The sequence below is a fragment of the Epinephelus moara genome, chromosome 5 (genome assembly GCF_006386435.1).
Source record: "Epinephelus moara isolate mb chromosome 5, YSFRI_EMoa_1.0, whole genome shotgun sequence".
In the NCBI taxonomy this organism is placed as follows: Eukaryota; Metazoa; Chordata; class Actinopteri; order Perciformes; family Serranidae; genus Epinephelus; species Epinephelus moara.
In genome coordinates this window covers 27,871,571-27,897,033 of record NC_065510.1, presented here as the reverse complement: position 1 = coordinate 27,897,033, position 25,463 = coordinate 27,871,571, and the positions used below count along the sequence as shown (strand labels likewise).

At 41.3% G+C, this 25,463-nt stretch overlaps 2 protein-coding genes across 2 annotated transcripts in view; both read left to right on the top strand.

Annotated features, from left to right (window-relative positions):
• Positions 1 to 1,828: 1,828 nt before the first annotated feature.
• aspscr1 (ASPSCR1 tether for SLC2A4, UBX domain containing) lies at positions 1,829 to 22,247 on the top strand. Its single transcript, XM_050044953.1, is given in 18 exon segments — positions 1,829 to 1,940; positions 2,167 to 2,222; positions 2,800 to 2,914; positions 6,135 to 6,235; positions 8,367 to 8,415; positions 8,503 to 8,576; positions 8,661 to 9,240; positions 10,730 to 10,789; positions 11,106 to 11,245; positions 12,076 to 12,157; positions 12,262 to 12,328; positions 12,866 to 12,928; positions 14,942 to 14,994; positions 18,865 to 18,916; positions 19,045 to 19,114; positions 19,690 to 19,874; positions 21,679 to 21,691; positions 21,693 to 22,247. Coding segments are annotated over 18 exon segments (1,998 nt in total). The 5' UTR covers positions 1,829 to 1,850; the 3' UTR covers positions 21,841 to 22,247.
• Positions 22,248 to 24,049: 1,802 nt separating this feature from the next.
• The window catches only part of LOC126390800 (myeloid-associated differentiation marker-like protein 2), a 6,749-nt gene continuing 5,335 nt past the window's right edge, over positions 24,050 to 25,463 (top strand). Inside the window, exon 1 of the mRNA XM_050045265.1 lies at positions 24,050 to 24,177. Coding sequence (XP_049901222.1) covers positions 24,050 to 24,177 — 128 coding nt within the window. The remainder of the gene's footprint in view (positions 24,178 to 25,463) is intronic.

Genomic DNA, 25,463 nt, shown 5'->3' with positions numbered 1-25,463 from the left:
GTGTGTATGCAGTCGTCCATATGGGGAACAGATTGGATGTGTTGTTGCCAGTTTACAGACAGCATCTATCTTCTTCTGTTATAGGGGCCACTGCAGTTAAAGTGGGCTTGTTTGTCCAAACTGATAGTCTGGAAGTTAGTTGGTTGTGTTTTGTGATTTATTTTTTTTAATTGGATAATGATTTTAATTTTGTTTTGTTTACAGAGGACTTTTTTTTTTTTATATTTTCAAAATAAAATAAAATGGATGTGCATATTTATGAGACTAACTCTGTTTTTACTAAAAAAAAAATGGAATGAAAGAAAGAAACTGATTTAACTTCATGAGGTTTATTGACATTTTTAATAAAATTCAAAAATTTGGATAGCTACTGTAGATTTATGATATGATATGATACGATAAGATTCGGTATGATGCGGTACGATACAATATGATATGATACAATACGATAGGATGTTTTCATATCGTACAATAGGATAGGATAGGATAGAATAGGATACGTTACGTTGCGTTACATTACGATACGATACGATGAGATGTGATATGATATGATGTGATACGATATGAGCCGATGTGATACGATACGATGTGATGCGATATGAGCCGATGTGATACGATACTTTGCAATACGATACGATGCAATACGATATACTTTCTTGTCCCTCTAGGGAAATTTGTTTTAGACTCAGGAGCTTCACAAGTATTGATGCCTAACAATAATAGTTCCAAGGAAATGAAAAGCATTCACCATAAAAAAACCCCAAACATACTACACATAACAGTATTGCACATCAGCTACTCATGTTTTGCACATAACAGAGCACCATAAGCAAAACACAACATCATTTAAAATGTTGCTTGATTACATAAGAGATAACTAAAAAAAACAAACATAAAAAGACACTACTTCCTGTACACAGGCACTTCACACTGCCTTTTCAACCGCCTTTATGTTTTCATGCAGGTGTAAGACATTGCCTCATGTGATGTTTTGATGATTATGGTGGAGCACCCTGTCTAACAATTTGCTCCAAATTCTCCCATGGTCAACTGGGTTGAGATCTGGTGAGTGCAAAAGACACATCATATGAATTACATATCTTTGATACTTATGAAACTATTTATTGACCCCTAGTGCCCTGTGGATGAAGGCTTGGACCTTTTTCATGACAGATGTTTTGACTTGTTACAGCAGGAAAAGCACAGGTGTAATTAGTATCATTAACAAATGGTTCAACTCCATTTACATTTCCCAGTAAGCAAGCCAGCATGCACACCAACAGAGCTCCGAAACTGGCATACCTGAATGGATTTGAGCCACAATTTGGGTTTTTTTTATGCACACTTTTGCCTTCTCTAGTGTGTTAGAAAGGCCTGTCATACCCTGCATTACCCCTGTGTTGTATGGATGCATCATATCCTTGAATGTAATACATCGAAACCCACATTGATACAAAAACAGTCGATCACTTATCATTGTCGTCATGCTTTTGAAATTAGTATCATCTACATGCATGTCTTATGTAAATTTTATTTCATTTGAAATATTTTTCAGAATCAGCTGTCATAAGTAGCCTATTGTTTTTTTTGTAGCCAGTTTTAACATCATGTCTGTGGTTGTTAAAATAATCATGACATTGTTTCATATTTTCCATACTCAAAAAGAAAAACTGTGATTTTCATTTATTTATTTATTTTTATTCTTTAAATTTCAGCGATGTGAGCACCAAAAATCCCACTCACTTCCCTTAAAAAAAGCTCTTTAGCTGGGTAAATGGACCCTTTAAACCCAGCTTCATATATGTCAGTAAAGTTTTATTCAAACAAACACCGTGACGTCACGGCACACAATGGCAGCCACTGGTACAGCTGTGACGGTTCTCACTCCTAATGGGAGAAGACAGACAGTTAAAGTGTCTGCAAACACACCGTTATTACAGGTAACTTGTGTTTTTAAGGACATTTCGTGTTTTCTGATCCGGAAGGGTCGTTTAATTTTGTTTCTTTGTGTCCAAACCGGAGCAAACTGTTTTCCTCCTGTTAGCTTGTTTGGCTAACAGCAGTTAGCCGGTGACAGATCAGTTTCTGATTTCGTGCGGATGAAGTGAAATGATTTTGCTAATTAGGTGGCAGCTGTCTTACTCGGTTTATATTTGTCATCTTTAGGTGCTGGAGGATGTCTGCAAAAAGCATGGATTTAACCCCGACGACCACGGACTGAAGTGAGTATGAGTTGGTTGATGTAGCTCTCAAAGTGCTGACATCAAGGCTAAATTAATGTTAGCTTTGAATTCCTGGCCTGTAACTTTATTAGCAGTTGAAGCCCTGAGCCCAGACTGCACTCAGATACAGCTCGACACACAATTAAACTGTATGTGTGTACTTAATCGAGTCTGGGAAGTTAATTGTGACGTTAGTGAACAGTATTGTGTGAACTGACATGGCTGCCATGGCTATTAAATCTGTTGTTAAATTGTTATTATAAGCAGCAGGGGTCATTCAGCTTAATTGCATTGGGACTTTGATGTTATTTTTTATATACGCATAATTGCATGGATGACATAAAACACAGGATTTAATCTGTAAAGCTGCCTTCAATTGGACAAATTGTAAAAACAAGGTGACAGTTGTTACTTTAAATGCATTTAGGGATAATATTATTTTCTTGTCTTATTTGTAATGACAGGAGAAACCAGCAGCTCTAGACGACTGACATGTTGTCAGGTTTATTCATGCTCTTTATTATTTTTATGATTACACAGGAAAGATTTGATTGTCTCCTCTTTATCAACTTGACAGGTTTCAGAGGAGTGCTGTTGACCTTACGCTGCAATGGAGGTTTGCCAATTTGCCCAACAATGCCAAACTGGAAATGGTGACAAGTACAAGGAAACAGGCTGTAGCCGACAGCCAGGTTAGTTTAAATGAAGCGCAAATGTGTGTGTATGTGAGAGAGAGATGGAGACAGAGTGTGTGTTACACTGCTATTTAACAGCAGTGTTAAACTGTGGTTGCTGACCACATAATAAAGACACATAATAGCAGTCATCAGTGTGTGTCTGTAAGTGTGTAACTACAATATGCAAGGTCACATTATGGTGATCGTCTGCTGGTCAGCATCACCAGTGCACTAGTATATAGTAGTAGCTTGATTCTCAGGTCTGGCTCAGTAAAACAAAAAAATTAAACTTCTCATAAATAGATATATTTAAACATGTGGAATGTACATTTCATATGTTTGTATTTCCAAAATTACAACATAAACAGAAACACAATAAATTGATCATTGTGTTTGATATCTGGAATATCTTCAGTATTTTTCAGTTGTTTTGTATGATGTTCATGATGTAGAAAATGTAAGTTATTGGCAGAGAATTCCCAGTCAGTGCATATCCCAACTCCACATGAATGCATTTACATAAATACTAGGAATGAAACAGTTACCAGTTTCATGTTAAACCACAGTAAAAATCATTGCCCTTTTAAATTTCAGATCATTAAGGCTGCAGGAAACGAGGTAGTAGTGTGCTTAAGGACTGTCTTTATCATGTGATACTCAAAAAAAACCCACAGGTGCTCTTGAAGAAACAGATCAGCACATAGGAAGAAAAAATTAACTTCAGGCACTCATGCGTGGAGCAGGAACAAATGCATTTGAATTAAGTTAAAAAGCCTTTTTTCCAAACATGGCTGCTTTAATGTAACATTAAAACACAGACCGGTTATGACTCTAAGGTCTTCGTCAGGGTGCTGAAGGGTGGACAGGAGTCAAGCAAAACTTAAAGCTGTGTTTTATTACCATGCTACCATGCAACTCACAGTAAATACCATCTAGCATTAGAGTCCATCCTTCCAAGAAAACTAAGTCTGAAGTGCGTCGTGGTTTTGGTTTTTATAAGAGTGCTAATGGAAACTTGTCCGTAGAACTTGCCGAAAGAGAAGCGCTGGGAAAGAGGGCAACATTTAAAAAAAATCCTTGTCTGAATTCAACGCGACAATAGCGTGTATTAACGACAAATTAGTTTTATTGCATTTGACAAGGTTTTTATATGTTAACATAATTTATTCTTGTCTCTGTGAGTATGTTTATGCAAACAAAAAGTGCTGCAGATTTTATTGATGGTTTTCAATATAGAACTTTTGAAATGATTTCAATCTGTGTATCAGCACATTTTAACAATACCATGATAATACTGATAATCATCATCATTTGGTCACTTTAATCGTAGTATGTAATTATCATAGTGTTGCATCTCTAGTCATATAACCTTTGGCATCTGTGTGTGTAGGAACATTGGATGATACTGACTGAATCAAACATCAAAACATTTTAGAATCTAGAGTCTTTCGTTATTCATATGTTGATGTTTTTTTGTTGATATTAAAATTATTATTAGTATTATTGTTAACGTAACTCAGGTAGAACAGTCAAATACACTCAAAATATTGTATTAGTTAACTGCAATGTAGCTTGGACCAACAAAGTGTCCCTGTGAGGTGTTGTTCCACCAGAACAGCTTCAGTGGTGCTTGCTGTAGACTCTTAAAGTCTGTGAACGCTACGGGGAGGATGAACAGCATTCCTCCAAAAGATATTCCCTCATTTGGTGTTGTGATGATGACGGTGGTGATGGAGAGTGCTGTCTGAAGTGTTGCCGAAATCTCCTTGTGTTTTGGTGTTTTACATGGGTTGAGATCTGGTGAATGTGAAGGCCATAGCACATGATTCACATCATTTTTGCAAACCATTTTATCACAGTATGATGATTAGGGCTGAGTATCTCAATACAGGTGATTCCCGAAACACAAGAAAAGGATGGTAATACTGTGCCAAAGTATTAGTATTTTATCACATGAAAACCATATTAAGATATTGATTATTTGTCCCCCACCCATAATTACTTTTGGGGAAAAATCTCAGATGATGTGTGGCCTTGTATTGCCGTATCATTTTGGTATTTGTGTCAGCTGGATATGTGGGTTTTTATTGTGAGTACCTGGAAGTTCATAAATTCTCCGCCTGTGTTCGTGCGCTCACTCTGATCTGATCTGGTGTCCAAAAAAAACACTTTGTTGTAGCTGAGCTGTAGTTTCCTATGACATCATGGCATCATAATCTAAGCAGTAAAATCACGGCTGGGTTTGATCTGTTGTTCTTGTTCATTTGATGGATGGTTGACTGTTGATACCTCACAGATTTTATATACTCACACACATTCAGTCTCGTACCACACAGACACACAACAGGCTCTCCCAACATTTACCTCAGCCAGACTGGTGTGTGAGAGAGTTTCGTGTTTGGCTGTTGACAGCCAAAGAGCTCTTTTCATCTCTCCCGGTGTGCTGATGGCGAGTGCAGCGTGCTTTCTGTGCTGGACAACATGGTTGTTGAGTAAACATAAACAACTCGTAGAGTGACTCAGAGAGAGAGAAAGAACAACAGAGACTCGCACTGATGCCTGGTGTTACTCATTTCCAGACTGAGGTAGGCCCACATGTGCAGCTTAATCAAGTTTGATTATCAAAGAATTTTCTTCCTGCAAAACGACTCAAGACTAACGAGCCAAAAACGTACAAATGGCCACCTAGGGAGACTTTTATGCTTAATAAAGTGAGTTTCTTTTCTGCATTTAAGGTAATGTTTTGTCACACATTCCTACAAAGTGAAAGGTTAAGATGCGTTTTGCATCGTCTGTTTTTTAATGTTTGTAGTTTATAGTGTTTGACGGCATGTAAAATGATTAAATAGAGACAAAACTCAGTGGGACAAAAGTGTTTAATTTGCTTGTTCAGTGTTTGTAGAGCTCACTTTGTTTCCTTGTGATTTACCTTTTTAAAAATTGTTTCAGGTGAATAAGGTCTTAATGTAAATCGATACAGTTTTTCATTAGAAAAAAGCCTAAGGGAAAAAAAAATCTGAGAGATAAGGGTCATTTGTTATGAGCTCTTATCATAATAAATGCAAAACAAACCCTCAGTGATCCTTTAAATTGATCTCACAACTGTCTATAGTGCCTGCATACTGTATCTACTCTGAGGTTAAACAGTGGTTAATGCGTTAAGTGTGTTTGTGGTCTCTGACGTACATTCAAACTACAGTGTGTGTGTGTGTGACTGTGGTTTCATATCCCTCAGGTGCGGATTGCGCTGCAGATGGAGGACGGCTCTCGGCTCCAGGGTTCCTTCTCCTGTGGACAGACTCTGTGGGAACTGCTCACACATTTTCCCCAGATCAGGTGTGTGTATGAACATGTACACATGTGCAAAAGTTTGTGTGTATGTGTGCTCTTATACATCTGTCTTTGTGAGGACCAAACTCAGAACATTTTTCTGTTTCTAACTTCTTCTCAGGGCTCTCTGAGGGCTAAGACTTGGTTTTATGGTTTAGGACTAGTGTGTCGGAGTCAGAATCCACTCCCGTCTTTAAACAGTATCCTCAGTACTACTTAAAGAAGTACTTCACCGCTGGAACCGTGGTCTTTCCATAAAATTGGGCTGTTTATGTAGCGGAAAGATGCAAATACTTGCATAAATAACACTTGCATAAAAATAATAATTGGTGCCACATGACATGACCAGAGGAAACTGAGAAAAAGGGCTTTGGCATTCGCTTCTGCTCAAGAGTTAAAATAACTGACAACTGCTTCCATGCTCTTTGTGTCCATGGTGGCAGACATACAAAGATGCAGAAGTACAATCTGTAGTTTGAGTAATAGCCCTCGAGCCAGAGAGGTGAGCAGGGAGATCTGAGCGCTGGTAAGATGGAGGGAAGTTTACCACAGTTCATTAACACATACTATCCACACTGTTGTGATAGAATGCTGTTTGAAAATTGGCAGAGTATCCGTTTAATAGAAATCCAGTACTCTCCTGTTTTGGCTATTAGTTTTAAGTATTTCAACTTATATTGTCCATCAGTTCAGCTTGGCAGTCAGCCGTGAATTCAAAACACTTCTTAGTTGCAGTTGGCAAAATAACAAAGTGCCATAATTTCTGAATTCATTTTAAGTTAAACCAGAATTCAAAAGTGAATTAAGTTAACCTCCTAGTTGTTTCTTTTGCTGTTACTGACGCACATAACAGCATTTTAAGCTCTATGATTGGATGCAGCTTTGGAGTCATAGTTAACTTCTCATCTCAAGGCCCTGTGTACATTGGCTTGTACGTCCAACTTGTGCGTCCAACCCACATTTTATACCACAGCTGTTAATCTTTTTGCTGATGACTCAAACAGTAGAGTTTTGTGCAGAGCCAAGTGCTCCAACTATAAGTCAACTGACATTGTCTATGGAAAAAATTATTGGGACTGTTATTTCCAGAAATAGGGGTGCCCGAAATATATTCTCCCACCTTGTAATGCAAAATTATAGTTTACAGACTTTTAGATTAATTGTATAGTGATAATATAATGTCATTGTTTTGTCCATATTAATTGATTAAGTTTTCCAAATGAATACTGCTTAGCAAGCTGCAGTTAAAAAAAAACAAAATCTATTAAAACATAACTTAAAAATTAACAATATTGAGTTTTTGTTAACATAAGAGTCTGGCTACAGGTAATGCATAACAAGAAGACATTTTATTGATTTGAAAATCAGTTTGAATATTTTATGTGTTTTTCTTTTTCTTGTATTTGTCATATTGTGTGATATGCTTATTCCATGCAGCCCTAGTAAGGTGCTAGAGATCATCCTCACAAACATAAACCTCAAAGATGTTTGTCTTAACTTTCTACTCGGCTGGAAAGTGAAGGTGATCATTGTGTAGGAATGAGCGCAGACCAGCGCTGTGTTAAATAACATCCCTCCTTCTCACCACTCATCTACCAAAGTTTAAACTTTCCCACACATCACCACCACTCACTCAAACACACACACACACACACACACACACACACACACACACACACACACAGCTGTTACTCAGTAGTTCCAGCTGTGCGGTCCCAGGTGCTTGTGCATCCGTCCAGCCCTCATCTCATCTCTATTAAATGACATCACTCCAGATCCTGATCCTTTTCCAGGGAAGTTACGCTTCCATGAAATGAATATTAGCTCCACATCAGAGTTAAAGCTCTGTGAACGTTGTGAGGCGGAGAGGAAAGCTTTGATTTTCAGAATTGAGGAGAACAATAGTAAAACATTTATGGTTCAATTAGTTCCTACACGGGATTGTGCACACATGGTTTACACATGCAGACAGCGTGCCACCGCATAGCATGAGGTTTTATTGTAAAATCACAGGGCTGATTTCCCTGAACAAGGGAAAGTCACTTCTGGGTTGTGTTTTGTCACCGTTAAAGCAAATAAAAGTCTGTGGGCTATAATTTTTATCTCTGTTTTTCTTATCGTCACCACCGGATTCCAGTGTGGCGGAGTCGGAATCCACTCCTGTGTGTGTTTACATGAGGGACGAGGTATGCAATGTTCCTTTAACTCTAAGTTTTTGTCAACAAATAAAGTGACTTTTATGATACCAATGCTGTGCATGTGTGTATGTGTAGGTGAGTGGCGAAGAAGCACTGAAGAAGACCACCCTGAAGTCTCTGGGTCTGACCGGAGGAAGTGCCATTGTCAGGTAGGCTGCTCATGCACAAACGGCATACTGTAAATAAAACCATGTAAACCTCAGACTTTATTATTGTTTCCATTTCTGTTGAAGGTTTTTACTCAAAAAGAACAAAGCACAGGGAGAGGAAGATGGCGGGAAAGCCACTGAAACAACTGCTATGCCAACCACACCTGTTGCCAAGGAAACCACGCTTACCCCATCACCTCAGCCTGCTCCTGCTCGGTCACATCCGGAGACGTCGACAACAGAGGTGCCAATTAAAAATTCAAGCCCACATATGCCACCTGACGCCAGCCCTGCTTCAGCTCCCGCCTCTGCCACAAGCAGCACACTTCCTGTTCAACAGGAAGAGGTTCCAAACTCCCAGGATGCAGTTCGGCCAAAGATTCCTCCTGTTGAGAGAGGAGTTCCCGAGGGGGATGGCGAGGAAGCAGGGCCATCAGGACTGAACTCTCACCCATCATCTTCATCCTCCTCCTCCTCCTCTGCACCCTCGGCTCCTTTCATTCCCTTCTCTGGAGGCGGTCAGCGCCTTGGAGGTCCCTGTGGAGGTGCAGCTGGACGCTCAGTATCTTCATCTTCATCATCCTCATCTCTGTCAGCTCTAACTGCTGCAGTAGAATCACCCAAAGCCAAAAAAGCAAAATCCAGCCACGGTTCCAGCACTAAGGTGAGACATATTTTTTTTGTAGGATTATTAAATCTTTTTCTCTTATCCAAATTAAAAAATCATAAAGACAGTTTGCATTTTGCGATTATTAGAACACAAAACGTTCATTCCACAGTTACACTTCGCCCGGTTATCATGGATTGTTTCAATTTTCCGAGAAATTCAAGGACTTCTTGTCTTAGTTGGCTTAAAAGTGATGATATGATTAAAAGCTACACAACGATGTTACTGTTACTGTTGTAACAGTGTTGTTTGTGGTATTCTCCTTGTGCATCACAGCCTACTAGTAAAGAAGCAGAAGAACTATATCTTTTAACTCTATCAGGCTAGCAGGACCATATCATGTTTTCTTACTACTTTTAAAGTCACCTTGTACTTAGTCTCGCCACCAGACAATCAGAGATCTCCACCTTCTGATAGTCTGGGGACACTCCTTCCTAAAGTGTGTTTAACACACCGGAGAAAACGGCCGGCAACAAAGCAGCACCTCTTGCATTTTTGAAAAGGACACGCCCTCCCGGAAATGTGCGCTCCTCCTTTTCTCGTCAGCAAGGAAACAAACACACAGAGAGCTTGAAAATGGATGCCGAGAGATTTAACTCCGTTTTATCAAACGTGTGCTCAGTCCACAAGATTGTGGAAATGAAGGACTTACAGCGACTTTGTTTAAAACTTTTAACACAGTTGGACTATGTTTACAAGCACAAGAGATCAGCGAGCCACCGAAGGACCGCCCTGCGGATTTACTATTGGTTCTGCAACGTAGGGAGTTTTTTTAAACTCTGAAATTGTATCCGCCCATCTAAACACAAAATCAGGGAGAAAGACATCAGTCTTTAGTTAAGCAAAGCGTCTAAAGACTGACTTGTGATTCTACCTTGTACTAGTAATTTTTGTGTCCCCCATTTTGCCTGATATCAGACAGAATTGTTAACTCTGTTTCCATCTTCAGTCTGACACTGTATCCACTTTTCCAATTTAAATGGGAGGGGGGATTCTGTTTTCACTAGAGACCGTATTTGCCTAAATCTGTGGTCTTCTTAAATCCACACTGATACACTGAAATCACAATAACATTGTATTGTGACTTAAGTATCGTGATAATATCGTATCGTAGATCCTCTGCTGATTCCCACCCGAAGTGAAATAAATATAAACTTTATTGTCAGGTGATATTAAGAAGACATGTCAATTTAAAACAGCCTCAATAGCAGCGTCTATCTTGTCTGTAGCGTTATTTCTGCCAGTGGCACTTCATCTATCATTACATGTTGCGATGAATCACTCAATTCAAACTCGGTGTGTGCAGATTCAAAAGTCTGGACCCGGGCAACACTCCATTGGCAGATTTGTAGATTTTGTGCAAGCAAATTACACAACAATGTGCTTGTGATAAAAAGTTAATTTTGTACCTCAGAAATAGTAGTGGACAAACAATCTCTTTGAAAGTGACTGAGTATAATTGCAGCATGTTCTGTCCCTTTCGAAGCGTCAGACCACTGCCAACCAGCCAGAAGAGGACATGGATCAAGGCGAGGAGTACTTGGAGGTAAAACCATTTGTTTCCAGTCAGAATTTTCTGATGTTTAACCTTTAACCTGTTTGTTTCAGTTTATCAGCTCTCCTTAAATGAACCTTGGACACAATATGATTCTGTAAAAATGAATTAAGGGTTTGAGAACAAATAAATGACCTCCCATTGTTTTTCATATACTGGCATCAATCTGCCCTTTTGTATGCTTGCCTTACGTCTCTCCCTCTGCACCTCACAGTTCAAAAACCTCTGCTTTGGATGAAAACATCAGTGTGGACATTTTAATCTTCCCATCCATCCATTTCCCAACTCACTCACGCTCTTTCTGCAGCCAGTAGAGAGGGAGGTTCTTATCTACCACCTGGACACAATGTCCCGCTGCTCCGAGGACCACAGCGATCTGCCTGACGAGTTCTTTGAAGTGACGATGGATGACGTGCGCAAGCGCTTTGCCCAGCTGAAAAGCGAGAGGTGGGAGAAGGAAGTGAATGGAAGCGGTTGGGTGACTTTGGGTCAGAGGACTGTGTGCGATATTTAGTATAAATACCTCGTTGCTGCAGAAACACGTCTGGATCAGATGTGCTGCTGCACTGTTTGTAACAGATAATTAGGCATTTTGGCATTTGGTCCTGTGGTGTTTTTTCGATGTATAACCTTTAATTGCAGAATACCATAGCAGTGATGAGAGGCCATAGGCAGGCAGAATGCCGGGCATCACTGCGTGCGTTTTGAAGTTTTTTTTATTTTATTTTATTTATTATGAGTTTGAAGTTTTATTTATTTATGAGCGCTTCTTCGAAACAGATGCGGACAAGTTTACTCTGCGCTCTCTGGATGTGGCTGCAGCAGACCACAGCTGCTGAGACACCGTGTGTGTTTGCAAACATTTTCTTATTTATAAGACACCACTCACACTACAAAAGCTTCTAAATATGGCATACAGGGAGCAATTAGCGAGCCTGTTTTGTGTAGACGTTTATCCTCCAGCCATCGACCAAACACCGTCAGATTGAGACCTCACCGCGTACATCCTTTAATCTCCGTCTACATTGACTTAGCTGGCTGCCTCATGGCTACGCTACTACCGTGTCAATGACTGCAATTACCAAGGGGGGAATTAAGCCGACCACAGCAATTCATCTCTGCCTCTGTCACGCACACACGCATACCCGGCCACACACGAGTAAGGGTAGAGGATAAAACATTTTCTGCTCATCTCACCCACTGTTGATTGCACAGGTTTTATTTCACAGCTTGTTTCATTACAACTGCGTCCGTCTCTTTCTCCTTCGTCTCTGCAGGAAGTTTCTGGAGGAGGCTCCGCTGATGACTAAATCTCTGAGAGAAGCACAGATGAAGGAGAAGATGGAAAGATATCCCAAAGTGAGCACAAGTGACAGACACGTAATCACAATCCTGTTTTTAAAATATGTGTTTATATGAAATACACACGCTCTGAATAACCCACTGCCACTGTGTGTCTCCAGGTGGTCCTGAGGGTCCAGTTTCCAGACAGACACGTTCTACAAGGCTTCTTTAGGCCTTTGGAGACAGGTGTGTGTGTGTGTGTGTGTGTGTGTGTGTGTGTGTGTGTGTGTGTGTGTGTGTGTGTGTGGTGTGTGTGTGTGTGTGTGTGTGTGTGTGTGTGTGTTTGCGTGTGTGTGTGTGTGTGTGTGTGTGTGTGTGTGTGTGTTTGCGTGTGTGTGTGTGTGTGTGTGTGTGTGTGTTTGTGTTTGCTTGCGTGCGTGCGTGCGTGCGTGCGTGCGTGCGTGTGTGTGTGGAGAGTGTTCATTTCAGCTGGCTAGCCACAGGTATGGTTGCAATGTTAAAGCTACTTGCGGCTCCCTCACCACATTTATGACTGTAGCCACACCAGAGTGACAGAGAGACAGAAATAATGAGACAGGTCTGTAATTCCAGGGATTAGATCCACCTCAGCCCCAACAGCAACACGACAACCAGCAGAACAACAAATCGGAGGGAATTTCCATCTGAAAAAATGAATGACACTGCACACAGTGACTGATGAAAGTGCAGATAGATCAGTTTGTTCATGCTTAAATTAATGCTTTGTGTTTGTTTTGTGCCCAGTTGGTGCCGTGAAGCATTTTGTGAGGAATCACCTGGAGGATCCAAAGCTTAGTTTCTACCTGTGTAAGTGCCATTATTTTCCCACTAATTAATCACAGCACCTGCAAGTATATGAGTCCAGTTTAGTTCGTCTTGTGGAGGTTTGATGTTGTTATGAAACCATATTTCTGTGCATTTACACAGAAGTATTTTACCTGAAAATGTCTATATAAAGTTTTGCCATCATTTTAATCAGCCAGGATAATAACCTGACCAGTACTGGATTTTTAAACCCAGTACCGATAATGCCTGACTTAAACAAACATGTCTTGATGAAGTTAAGTTCATTTACAGTGTCTAAATAAACTTAAACTTAGTTTGGCATTTTAAGTACCAATGTTTCTTGTCGGCCAATGTATACACTAGTACCAATGTATCTGTAAAAAGCTCCTGCCAGTCGATTAATCAATCAAGCTGATGTTCTCAGCTCATCAAATTACCGCTGATATCTGCGAACACAGCAAAGTTCTCCAATGAATGGTTGCCTGATATTCAGACAAATCTGTCAGCTCGTTACACTGCGTGTACATCTTAGTCTGACACTGTGTCCACTCTAAAACCCACCAACACCTGCTTACATCTGGCTTTTGTATGTAATGGAAAAGGTTGTAATTGGGATTCACACCTGGGTCAAATGACTCTGCAGTAGTTAATGGCATCGGCTCCGGCTCTGATCGGCAAAGATGGAAATACAACACCGGGTGAACGCGCTAATTTTAGCACCTTTACCGGCGAGATGCAATGATGTGCTGCCACAAAATCCTGTCAGTCTCTGCCCAAGCAGTGCTCAAACATTAATAGTCTGACTGTGTACCAAGTTTGAAAGAGAGACTGAAAGTGAGATATAAAGAAGATAACACTCTCACTGGCCTCTTTACTGCTTTCTACCGTTTACTAACCTGTTTTCCAATGTAATTTTAAGTCCTTACTGACGTGTAGCCATGTCAACATAACAGTTATGCTGGGCTTTTATGAGCAGAGTTGAGTGAAGTAAAAACAAACTACAATTGAAATGGATAGATTCAGAACAGCCTCAACAGCAGCATATATCTCATCAGTAGTGCTTGCCATTGTTGTTATTACTTCTCATAGGTTTTGGCACACCGCTTGATAATGGCATTAGTCCCACCTGTGGCAATGGTTGGCTAATTGTTGGTCCCCCTGCTGCTGCCATTGGTTGTGTTTTATTTCAACCGAGAAACCGCTGTTTCATGTCACGATGCCAGACAAATCAGTCAACTTGGTACAGTAGGTGGATTCCAGGGTCTGGACCCAGGCAACCAATGAACTCCAATAGGGCAAGAAACGGGAGTGGCCAAACAATCATAGAGTTTGTGAGCAACAGTCCGATTATCTAAAGCAATTTCTGAACCTGAAAGTTTATTTAAACTCAAGTTTTTTTGTCTTGTCCAACTTTCTTTTAATGATGCCGCATTCTTAAAATCTCAGCAAAGAAATTGGTGACCACAAAGTTATCATGACCGTCACATCCAATTTGTATTAAACTGGACTTATCTTTTAAAATGTATCATTAATGGTTCCTCAGAAATTCATATGCCATCTTTTCTTGGTCTAATTGCCCCATTTTTTGATTTATTTTACAACATAGTTTGGTGACAAAAGACTAGTCAAAATTTGAATGGTGGTCAGAGTCGTCATACAGGCTACATAGGTCTATCTAGACTTGATTTTACATTTGTATATAAAATGTTTTAAGTGTTTCTAGCGACTTGCAATTCATTAGTTCCTGAAAAGCAATGAAAACAGTTCAGCTTTCCTCGTGCACAGTATCTGTTGATGTGGATAAAACTCTGTTATGTGGCTGCATTAGTTTGAAGATGAAAACTGATCATATTGTACAGGAAAAGCTTCAGTTTAACAAGAGTCCATCTGCAAACATTGGTCTCATTCACTTCACTTAATTCACTTAGTTTAACTGTCCAGTACCATTAATGACTTCTGTGTAGATTTTAGCAGCTATGATGTGCCCTCTTTCTAATGTCTACCTTTTTGCTTTTGCTAAAATCTTCCTTTCAGTCACAACCCCCCCAAAAACCATCCTGGACGACCCTTCGGCCACACTGTTTCAGGTAAGATCCCTCAAACTGTCATCTCAGTCTTCAGGCAACACTTTGTTTTTAACCACAATAATAAACAGAATGATTTGACTCAAACAAACCACATCACAGTCAAACTCCAGAAAACAACAACTACAAAACTCTGACTTCCCATCTTCGAAACCATCTCCACACACACACACACACACACACACACACACACACACACACACGCACAGACTGTAAAATGTATCGGCTGGTCCCTCTCTCCTCTTCAAAGCCCCACCACATTCCCGTTCTCCCCCTCTTCTCTCGCTCCTACACTCTCTCACACTTGTTCCCCCCCTTCTCCCACTGTCCTTGACCCCAGCTGGGCTTGATTTTTCCCAGACTGGCACATGGGGTTAATACAGGCCTCGCTTTGATCTTGACACACACACACACACACACACACGCATATACACAGAGCAATGGGCAGCCTTGATGCTTTGTTGCCTTCGAGTTCAGAGCTATTCCAATAATGAAAGAGAGCAAAGAGATACAAATGGAAAACAAGAAGTTCTCTTGTACAGTTCATCGGTCTGTACCCAGACGCCCACATGAACTGTTATTTTTAGATGCATTATTTTAGAATAATTTGAACATTTTCACCATCAGTGCCTCCTGTTTTCTCCTTCTGACACTTTGACTCAACCTAAGGAGACGAAAGAAGAAGTGTAGGAACGAAGGGGAGGAAGAGAAAGTTGTTTGAAGTGATATCGTGTTGTGATGATGAACAAGATTCAGCTCCTCAGAGGGACTGGTACAAAAGATAACGATCCTCAAAAGCACACTTTGAAATGTGTGTGTGTGTGTGTGTGTGTGTGTGCGTGTGTGTGTGTGTGTGTGTGTGTGTGTGTGTGTGTGTGTGTGCCCTTTTGGTGCCATGATTCCTCTAAATCAAATCTGATGTTCTGATGCAAGTCGCCCGTCTCTCTTTGTTTTTCATCTTTGTGTCCCTTCCTGAACTTTCCCTGCCTGTTTATCACTACATGTCCCTCTCCTGTACCCCAACTCCAGCTTTCTCTCTCTCTTTCTCTCTTTTTTCTTCTCATTCTCCCCCCTCCACCCTCGTCCACCTCCACCTCCACCACCACCACTACTGTCCCTCTCTCCGACCCTCTCTTGTGCCTCACCCTCCCTCCCTCACCCCCATGTCTCTATCCATTAGGGACTTAAAAGCGTTAAAGCGCACAAAAACAAAATCTTTAATCCCCTTGGTGTCATGTCACACACACACACACACACACACACACACTGTCTGGCTCCGTTTCCCTGTCTATACATCAATCTTTGACACACACACAAGGAAACTTTCATCTTTTTTTGTCATGTCAAAAAGACATGAGTGCACACGCATATGTCTTTTTCTCACACACACATACACACACACAAATGCACAGACGCACACTTTAATCACTTTGTGTCATGTCAGGAAAGGAATGTTTCCCAACCCAGAAGCCCTTTGATACCAGGCGTCCCCTCCCTCATCCGTCTCTCCTTCTGTCTTCCATCAGGATCCGTTCTGCCTCCCTCCCTCTGTTCCTCTCCCTTATATGTTTTTCTACACTGTCTCTCTCTATCACACACACATGCACACATACACACAGGTCTTGTTCCATCGCCCTGTCTCATCCCAAATGGAAGTGCCACTGCCAGAGGAGCAGGATAGCAGGAATGCCCCTTGTTTCACTGTAACACATTGTTTCCTGCTCACAGGGCTGCGATAATAGCAATTAGGCCAGTGGCCCAATTTAGTAACCAGCAAGTGAGGGCGAGGAGGGGGGGACAGGGAGAGAAAGGACAGTGTGTGTAAGACCGGGTTGTAGTGGAGGGTAAACCCGCCTAATCCTAGTGACAGCCATGCTGCCTTCTCTTTCGACACTGTTGATTTAAAACAATGAAGGACTGAGCTACGTGGAAAATGTTTCACTGATGACAGCAGAACTGCAGCTAACAATTACTGTCATTAACAATTAATCTGTCAATTGACTGTTTGCTAAACCACACCCCCTTTAGTTATCATTGCTGCACCTGTCGAAAATGTCATTCTTGCATGGCACACAATGCACACATGTTGTTCACAATGATAGAAGTGGCAGATTTACCATCGAAGCTCTTGATTTTTTTTATGAATGGGTCCTTGATTTCAGACAGAGTTCTCATTTCTTGCCAGTGACTATAGATTTTATCTGAAATGACAGATTTTTCTTCCAGATTTTATTACCTGAAGCCTGCTAGTATTTGGTAATTAAACTAAATCGTTAGCTCCATCAGATGAAAATGAAGGGTCAGGCTGATGTTTTAAAGTTTTAAGATGACTTTAAGTTGAAATGAGAATCTTGTAAAATGGGTCTTGATGTGATACTGCATGAAAAGACTGAGACTTAGTTACAATATAAATTATTGTAAGAATAATCGTTTAGTCTTAAAAAATGTCAAAAACACCATTTCCCAAAGCCCAAGGTTATGCTATCAAATTTCTGGTGTAGCCAGCTCATATACAGATAATGGATATCTGGGCCAAGACTTCATCTTCTGTGTGTCAGTCATTGTTTACAGTCCAGTTAGAAACTTGAGACACTAAAATGGAATTGGAGTTTAGAGATGACAAATCTCTATAAACAGACACGTGCATAGGAATGCAAATAAAAAAGATAAGTACATTTTTTCAGGCAGTAGCCAGCTGGTTCTGAGGTTGCATTTTGGCCAGTGTGTTCCGCCTCTTTTGCTCTCTACATGGCCTGTTTACCTGCAGGCACCCAAAGCTAGCTCAAACATGATTGGTCAATACTATTCGGACTACAAACGCAAACCAAAACACTTTCAATGACTAAAACTTGTCCCGTTACCTCCTTATCTAATGTAGATATCTGTTCATAGAGATTAGTGTGTGACGATGGTGCAGTGGTTAGCATTGTCGCTTCACAGCAAGAGGGTTCCTGGTTCAAACTGGGGTGGAGGGTTCGAACCTTGGGTAGGGGAGTGGGTTTTCTACATGTACTCCAGCTTCATCCCACAGGCTATGTTGATTGGTGACTGTATTGGCTGTAGGTGTGAATGTGAGTGTGAATGGTTGTCTGTCTCTATGTGATAGTCTGGCGACCTGTCTATGATGTACCCCACCTCTCGCCCACTGTCAGCTGGGATAGGCTCCAAAAAAAAAAAAAACCCGAAATATCGTGATATTATTTTAGGGCCATATCACCCATTCCTAATAGAAATTAAATGTTGATGCGTTAAAATCCATCAATAGTCTTTTCATAATTGCATCGTAGCCCTCAAAACGTGAGGTGCTCAGAGCTGCCCACTCCTATATACCAATACATAATCAATCATTAAAAACTACTCCGCTCTGTGTATCTGCGTCCATGCTCTCCAGTGTTGCTCATGTGTTTCTGTGAACGTGCACACGAGTTGAAGACTGTGTTTTTCTTAACTAGTTTTGTTTGTCTCCTTCATATTAGAGTCACAGACGCGTGCCCCTGTCTGTCTGCATTTCTACCTCATAATTGTACGCTTGATAATATCTGCCTGCAAATGGTCCATTATAACCATTAAGACGTTCACCGGAGAGGAGTGTTGTGCTTCAGGGGTGAAAGTGTTTTCACTAACCATTTGATTGTTGCTCATTTTGTGGTCTGCTTCAAAGAACCTTCGGTTACTGGTTCAGATCCCTGGGCAATGAATCATCTTCAAAAACGAACTTGACTCTGGCTTGGATGTGGTCGCAGCGCTTGGTTTGCGTGTAGAAGAGAGGCAGTTTTGTTTTGATTTTTCCATGTTTTTGCAGAAATTGACTTGTGTGCCAAACATTTTTGATGGCTTCTGTTCACGTCTCCTTGTCTCCCTCTCTGTCTGTAGGCCGACCTGTTTCCTGGCGCTCTGGTGTACTTTGGCTCTGACGTTAAGACAGGTTTTTGTCTTTTCGGTTCCTTTCTTTCATATGCTGATTTTGAATTAGATACTGGTGTATTACTTAGGAATGCAATATAACAAAACAATAGTTTACAGTGTGTGACTGTGTGTGTGTTTCCTCCACAGATTTTTACATAAAGAGGGAACTGCGTGAATCCTCTGTCTCAGCCTCGCAAGCAAATGAGTCCATTGCAAGGTATGTGTTCACGTGTGTGTGTGTGTGTGTGTGTGTGTGTGTGTGTGTGTGTTTTTAAATGTGTGCCTGGCCGTGCGTGCATTAGGGTGTGTATATATGCACTTGTATCCCGCGGCAACCAGCCTATTTTCCTGTCACAAAGCTGTCATCATTGGAATCCCTTTGAGGTTCTGCCTAAACAGCAGGTGCCCCCATGCGCCCTCATTTCCTCCACACACGCACACACATTCACACACGCATAAACAGACACACACACACACACACACACACACACACACACACACACACACATAAACCATTTTCCAGTCCTTCTAAAGATAGAGCCCATTTCCCAAAAGTGACACCCACCTGTTGTCCTTGTTTAACAAGGTCATCACTCCTCTGTTTTAGATCTTCATCTCACCCAGTTGTTTAACTTCTGGCACAGCTCCTCATGCAAAACAATTCCGCTTTAAATAGCTACAGAAAGTCCTCAAGAAAACAAAAAAACAAGATGCCTTCTTCAAAGCATCTTTCCTGGTGACACATTTCTTTAATATTTAAACCTTTTTTTTCTCTTCCCACCTCCACCTCAGCAGCATACTCCGGTCCCCGACACCCTCCAGGTCTGAGGGATCTGAGGAGCCGTTGCCTCCTCCAGAGCTGACAGCAGACACCAGCGGGTCCACACAGGATGAGGGTGACCCATCTGCACACACCCAGGCTGCTAAACCAAGCAGATCTGATCCAGGCAAGGTGCCCAAGTGGCTCAAGCTTCCAGGTGAGGATAGGACAGGATGTAATCTACGCAGACTAAAACACTCACATAACATCTGTCTTTGGCAATCCAAACACATGTGGACAACACTGAATACAAGTGTAAAACACCACCAAGATACATTGGGATCCGATCACTCAAACCACTATTCAAGGTGGTCACTGACGCATTTGATCACTGTATCGTTTGTAGTGCAAATGCTAACGCGCCCTAATGCGTTCCCAACAAAGACTACGTCATCAGTGCAGGACATGGTAGTTGTTTTGGTAACAGTGTGACTGTTAATAACTAATTTACCACGAGTTCGATGAAGCGTTACCATCATCATTTTGCCCTATGGAAGGAAACATTTTGAATTCTGCTGACAGCGATGTCTCCAGCTGTACTGACATAACTGCTAATGTGACTAGCAAACATGCTACAGAGCAGCTAGCAAGAGTGTGGGGCCCTTCAACTTTCAAACATAAGTGACGTAGACAGTAACAAAATCTGTACAAAAGTGGTCAGCTGGAGACGCACGATAGACACAGGTGTGACTGTCGACGTGTCTCAGCTGTCTACTTTGCATAGGATAAGTGAAATCTGTATTGTACTGGGATGTACTGACATTATCCCCCACAAATGATGCGCAGAAAACAGAAAACCTAAACAGAACCTTTAATCACAGAGATGCTGATTTGAATGGGACTAATGTTATCACATGACCTCTGTGTTTGGTGAAATATGGTAGGTAGTTTGTGGTGAAATTTTTATTTGACAAATGACAGACATGGCAGATTCAGACAAAATTAAGATCACAGACAACCTCTGCAATTATTACAAATTACCAGAGGCCCAAACACTTTCGATATGGTACCCTCGGAACCAAAAGAAAGGCGCTCTGAAATGCTTTTTTTGTGCTCCGTATTAGAATATATGCTGTTCACATAACCTGGCCGAAATTAAGCTTGAAGATCCACTCATTACTAAAAGTATATGTCATATAAACACTAAAGTAATGGTCAGAGTTGTCGTATAGAATATTTAAGGTGTGTTGACTGATTCACATCTTCACCTCATGCATTGAGTAACATTACAAGTAAATGTTCCACCTCAAAAGTTGCCGGCAGTTGACCCAGTGCTTTAAGTTTTTCTCCGACTCCAGCTGCTGTGAGAGGCAGCAAAACATCCTTTCATTTTATAGTTAGTTTACTAATAAATTTCTCCATGGTATGAACAGTGGTTACATGAGCCTCAAAACCAGCCACAACTCAGCCCTGAGCAGGGTGACCGTCCTCTATTGACCAGTCAACAGACTGCAGTGTTCACAGCTCCACCTTTAGTGCCAGATCTGTGTGCTAGGTACCCCAACAGAGGGGGGACCAAAAATGGGGACGGTACGGAACGGTTCATTTGGTACCATCCGCAACTGAAAAAAAGCGCACTGAACCGTACTGAACCGTACCGTACTGTTTGGTGGAAACGGGGCTATAAAGTCAGTTTCACATCGATGGTGTAGTTCATTTGATCCACACCGTTAAAAACTGAGACATTGCTGCCTTTTAGTTCTGGTCCAGTTTATAGTCACACTGGCTTTTAATTAAATAAAAAAAGTTCTGTGAACACAGTCACGCAGACTGATGGGTAACACACTGACGGGACAGTTACAGTGACTGTTCATCCTGCAACATCAGCACTACATGTGGTGACACTTACTCACGCTCTCCCGTCAGGCTTTTGGAGGGGTCTGAATGATTGTCTCTGGCTGTCTTTTTGACCTCCTCATCACGACATTCTGTGACATCGGTCACACTTGGCTGTTTGGCAGATGATGCTGTCCCTGGTCCAGTTCTGCAGTACACATGGGAGATGTTTTCGCTTGTCAGGAATCTATTTCCTCCGTGGCAGCAAAACATGTTACACAAGCCACCAGAAACTCCTCGAAGTCAAGCTGGGCTTCATAAACACTCACAGGGCTCACTTACTGTAACTGACACACTTTAAACAGACTAAGGAAATTATGAGCTGAGCAACACTTGAGACTGCAAACAACCCATAATGCAACACCCTCAGTAGGAGCCGGCATTGCACCAGAATTTATGGTGTAACTCTATTGTTGTAAATATGTAATTGTTTAGTCGTCAAATATAATATGACCCCTCTTTGTCAAACGTAGTTTCCAGGAAGAAACAATCATCTCATATTCAGGTCAATACAGTATTTTACAGGCATCGCTTCCTTGACGGTTCATCATTTAAGTGTTGCTTTAAAGGAAAATGTCACCCACAAAATGACTATTTGTGAATTAACCAGTCGTGCTGTGTTACCTTGAATTTGTGAAGAAAACTTTGTTTTTCTCACATGACCCCACAGAAAAAAGTGAACACATTTAACAACAGCAAAACTATATCAAAACATCCTTTGACAAACTTGTCCACTATAATCCAGGTCTCATTTATCCAGTCGTATGCTCAGCACTTCCTGAACACATGCATTTTCACTAAAATGGAGACGGATGTTTTGATATAGGGATGTACTGATCAAGTTTTTTTTTTGCCCCCAATCTCGAGCCAAGTCCTTTAATATTGAGTATCTGCCAAGTCCCGGTCCACTAACTTCTCTTTCCTAGATAATTCAGCTGCACACTGCACACTTTAAGTGCTTTGAAGTTATTAAAATCAATCCTATGTATATGCTGAAAAAATGAATAGCTCTGCAATGCATGAAGAAAAAAATACCTGCATCAAAGCTGTTCCTTAATGTTTTATTATTATTATTCTTTTTTAAATAAAGTTTAAAATAACAAACACACTTTAATCTTTTGGCCTTGTCACTGTCTCGAGGGAATTTCTCTGTCCCTATAAGAGAGTATCCTCTAGTGTTTGTTGCTTCGATTGAACCTTTTGCCTGAGTTACCTAAACATAAAGCGATCTGTTCACTGTTTATTATCGTCATCTGTACATCTTTTGTTCAGGTTACATTAATAAGTTACTCTTATTTGCCGTCATTGCGGGGCTTTTGTTGCACTTGCATTGGAGTGGGGAGTGTCTGCAGTGAAAACACCTTGCACCACACCATAGAAGACAAACAAGCAAAACACAAGAAAGTTCTTGACACTGAGCTGAAACTGAAACAAGTGCTCATAACTTTGTTTAATAATAATATTGATAATAACAATATATTTTATTTTAAAGGCACCTTTCAAAACACCCAATCTCACCCTACAGAGCATAAAATAACATACAGAGCAAGATACATGAATTGGCAACACACACATTGTTGCTGTGATAAAACCAGTCAGTTTGAACAGGTGGGGACTTTAAGGATGCTATGCTACTGGACTGTCGAATGTGTGGAGGTAGCGGGTTCCAGAGCCTAGGGGCAGGGCAGCTGAGAGTCTGGTTGTCTGGTTGAGAGTCAGATAACGGAGAGCAGAAGAGTTTGCGTTGCTTTGCATGAAAGCTTCACAAGTAAAAACACCAGTATGACAGCTGACATAAATCACAGGATCAGATCAGGCTCTATGTAACTCAATATTGCAGATCCTGATCAGTGAAGAAATGCTTTCATCGGCCCTGATATGGATCGTTGAGATCAGATCGGGATATCCTGATGTTGATGTAGTTTTGCTGTTTTTAAACATGGTGCCTGATCACTTAGTAAATCAATATGTCCGCCATTTTTCGATGAGGCATGTGAGAAGAACAAAGTTTTCTTCCTGAATTTAAGGTAACACCACATGACTGATTTATATACAAATGCTCATTTTGTGGGTGAAGTATTCCTTTAATAGTAGTTCAGCTAATTGAAACTGAATTCTACAGTCACCACATTGTGTGTCTGGTCTGCTTTGTTTTTACACAACAAACAAACCACATCACCAGAGTCCAATTCAAAGATCCACCTTTTCAGGCGTTTTCGATCCGATTGTTTTGTCTGCGCTGGAGTTCCATTGACAGCTTTCACGTCAGCAAAAACAAAGCACCCTCACACACCCAAAACAGAAACAAGTATCGCACCCCTGCAGCCATCCTCCGCAGAGATCATGTCCTTTTTATTTGTAGTGAAAGAACAGAAGGCTTTGAGCCACACGATTCCTGTCGTGGTAAACACACACATATGCGCACAAACCCCAAAACCACAGTCAATAGGAAATGGCCTTTAGAAAGCAGAATTCCTCATGACTCAGAAGATAAGGATGCATTTTAGGATGAACCAATTAGTTCAGGATGGTCACCCCCTCTGGCCCAGGAGACCACTACAGACACTGAGGGCCCAGGGAGAGAGCCTGCTGCGGGGCCACATCACACAGCACGAGCCCCTGCGGTCTGTCCAGGCACGGCGCTTCTCTGTTGTTCTATTGTGGCGTTTCTGGTGGTCACTGTATTGATGTTTTTGTTTAGAATAATGCTCCCTTTTCTCTCTCTCTCTCTGTCTTGTTTGTGTTTTTGTGCACATTTTATTTTTGGCCGATCTCTGTGTGTGTCCATGTGCGTCTTTTTAAGAAAGTTGTGGCTGCTTTCTCTTTCATGAGGAGAGTTGAAAGAAAAAGGCTGAAGGGAGGGGGGCTGGATCGGGAATTATAGGCTCCATGTGTGGAACCCCACAGTACAGAGGACATTTAAACACGCACACACACACACATACACACACAGAAACTGTTTGTCCATCGCTGAAGATGTCCGAAACTTTAACTTGTCTCATTAGAGATGACATACCAGAGTATTGGCAGGGATCAAGATTAAAGCCGACACACTTCCAGTCTTCAGCTGTCTGGTAAATTTCTGGCACGCCAATAAAGCTGTGGATCTTTTAAAAAATAAAAAAGGTTTCTGCTCCTTCTTGCATCATGACGATTGGCATTGTCTTGATGCCGTGAGACAGTTGAGTTATTACATATTGCGCAGGGTATTATGAAAAACAGCCGTGTCTGGATGGTATTGTGCTTGTTTTTAAATGATTTGCGATGCGTATCCAGTAACTGTTTAAAATTCAGTAGTGGTCATATATTTCTCTGTGCCCTGTTTAAGCTGGAGTAGGCTGAAATCTGGACAAAGAAAAAAAAAAATCCCAAAGTGCCGAATTTTGAAAATACACCTTGCTCCTTCAGCTCTCCCCTGTTTCTGCTGAGCCCCTCCCAACAGACAACCATGCTCATATACATGTGCTTTATACAGTATTAAATTGTATTTCATTTTAGAGTTGCGCGAAGCTCATTCGCTCTGCCCCTCCTTGCCTTGCTCTCTGTTTATCAGTCCACAAATGAGACAAGAATTAGCTTGCTAGTGATTCAACAGACACTCTGCCTCGCTCTTCACTGTTGTGGACTTCTTCCCCAGGAGGAGAGCAGGCAGCAGCTCAAAAGAGGCACCTTCAGTCTGGGTGCCACAGCTAGCCGTTGGTCTAATGGCAGCCATGGAAAGTTCGCTGATCCAGTGGGGAGTCGGGACTGCCTAGTTCCCCTGAGCTGGGGTTTGCATTGGCCGATTGCTGGTTGTTGTGGCCACTGACTTGTGGTCCGTCTCCGAAGTGGCGGAGTCAGGCGAATGAAACACTGAATCAAGACTCCCACTAACGTTAGCTACATAAAGTTGAACTTACCCATGAGCCTG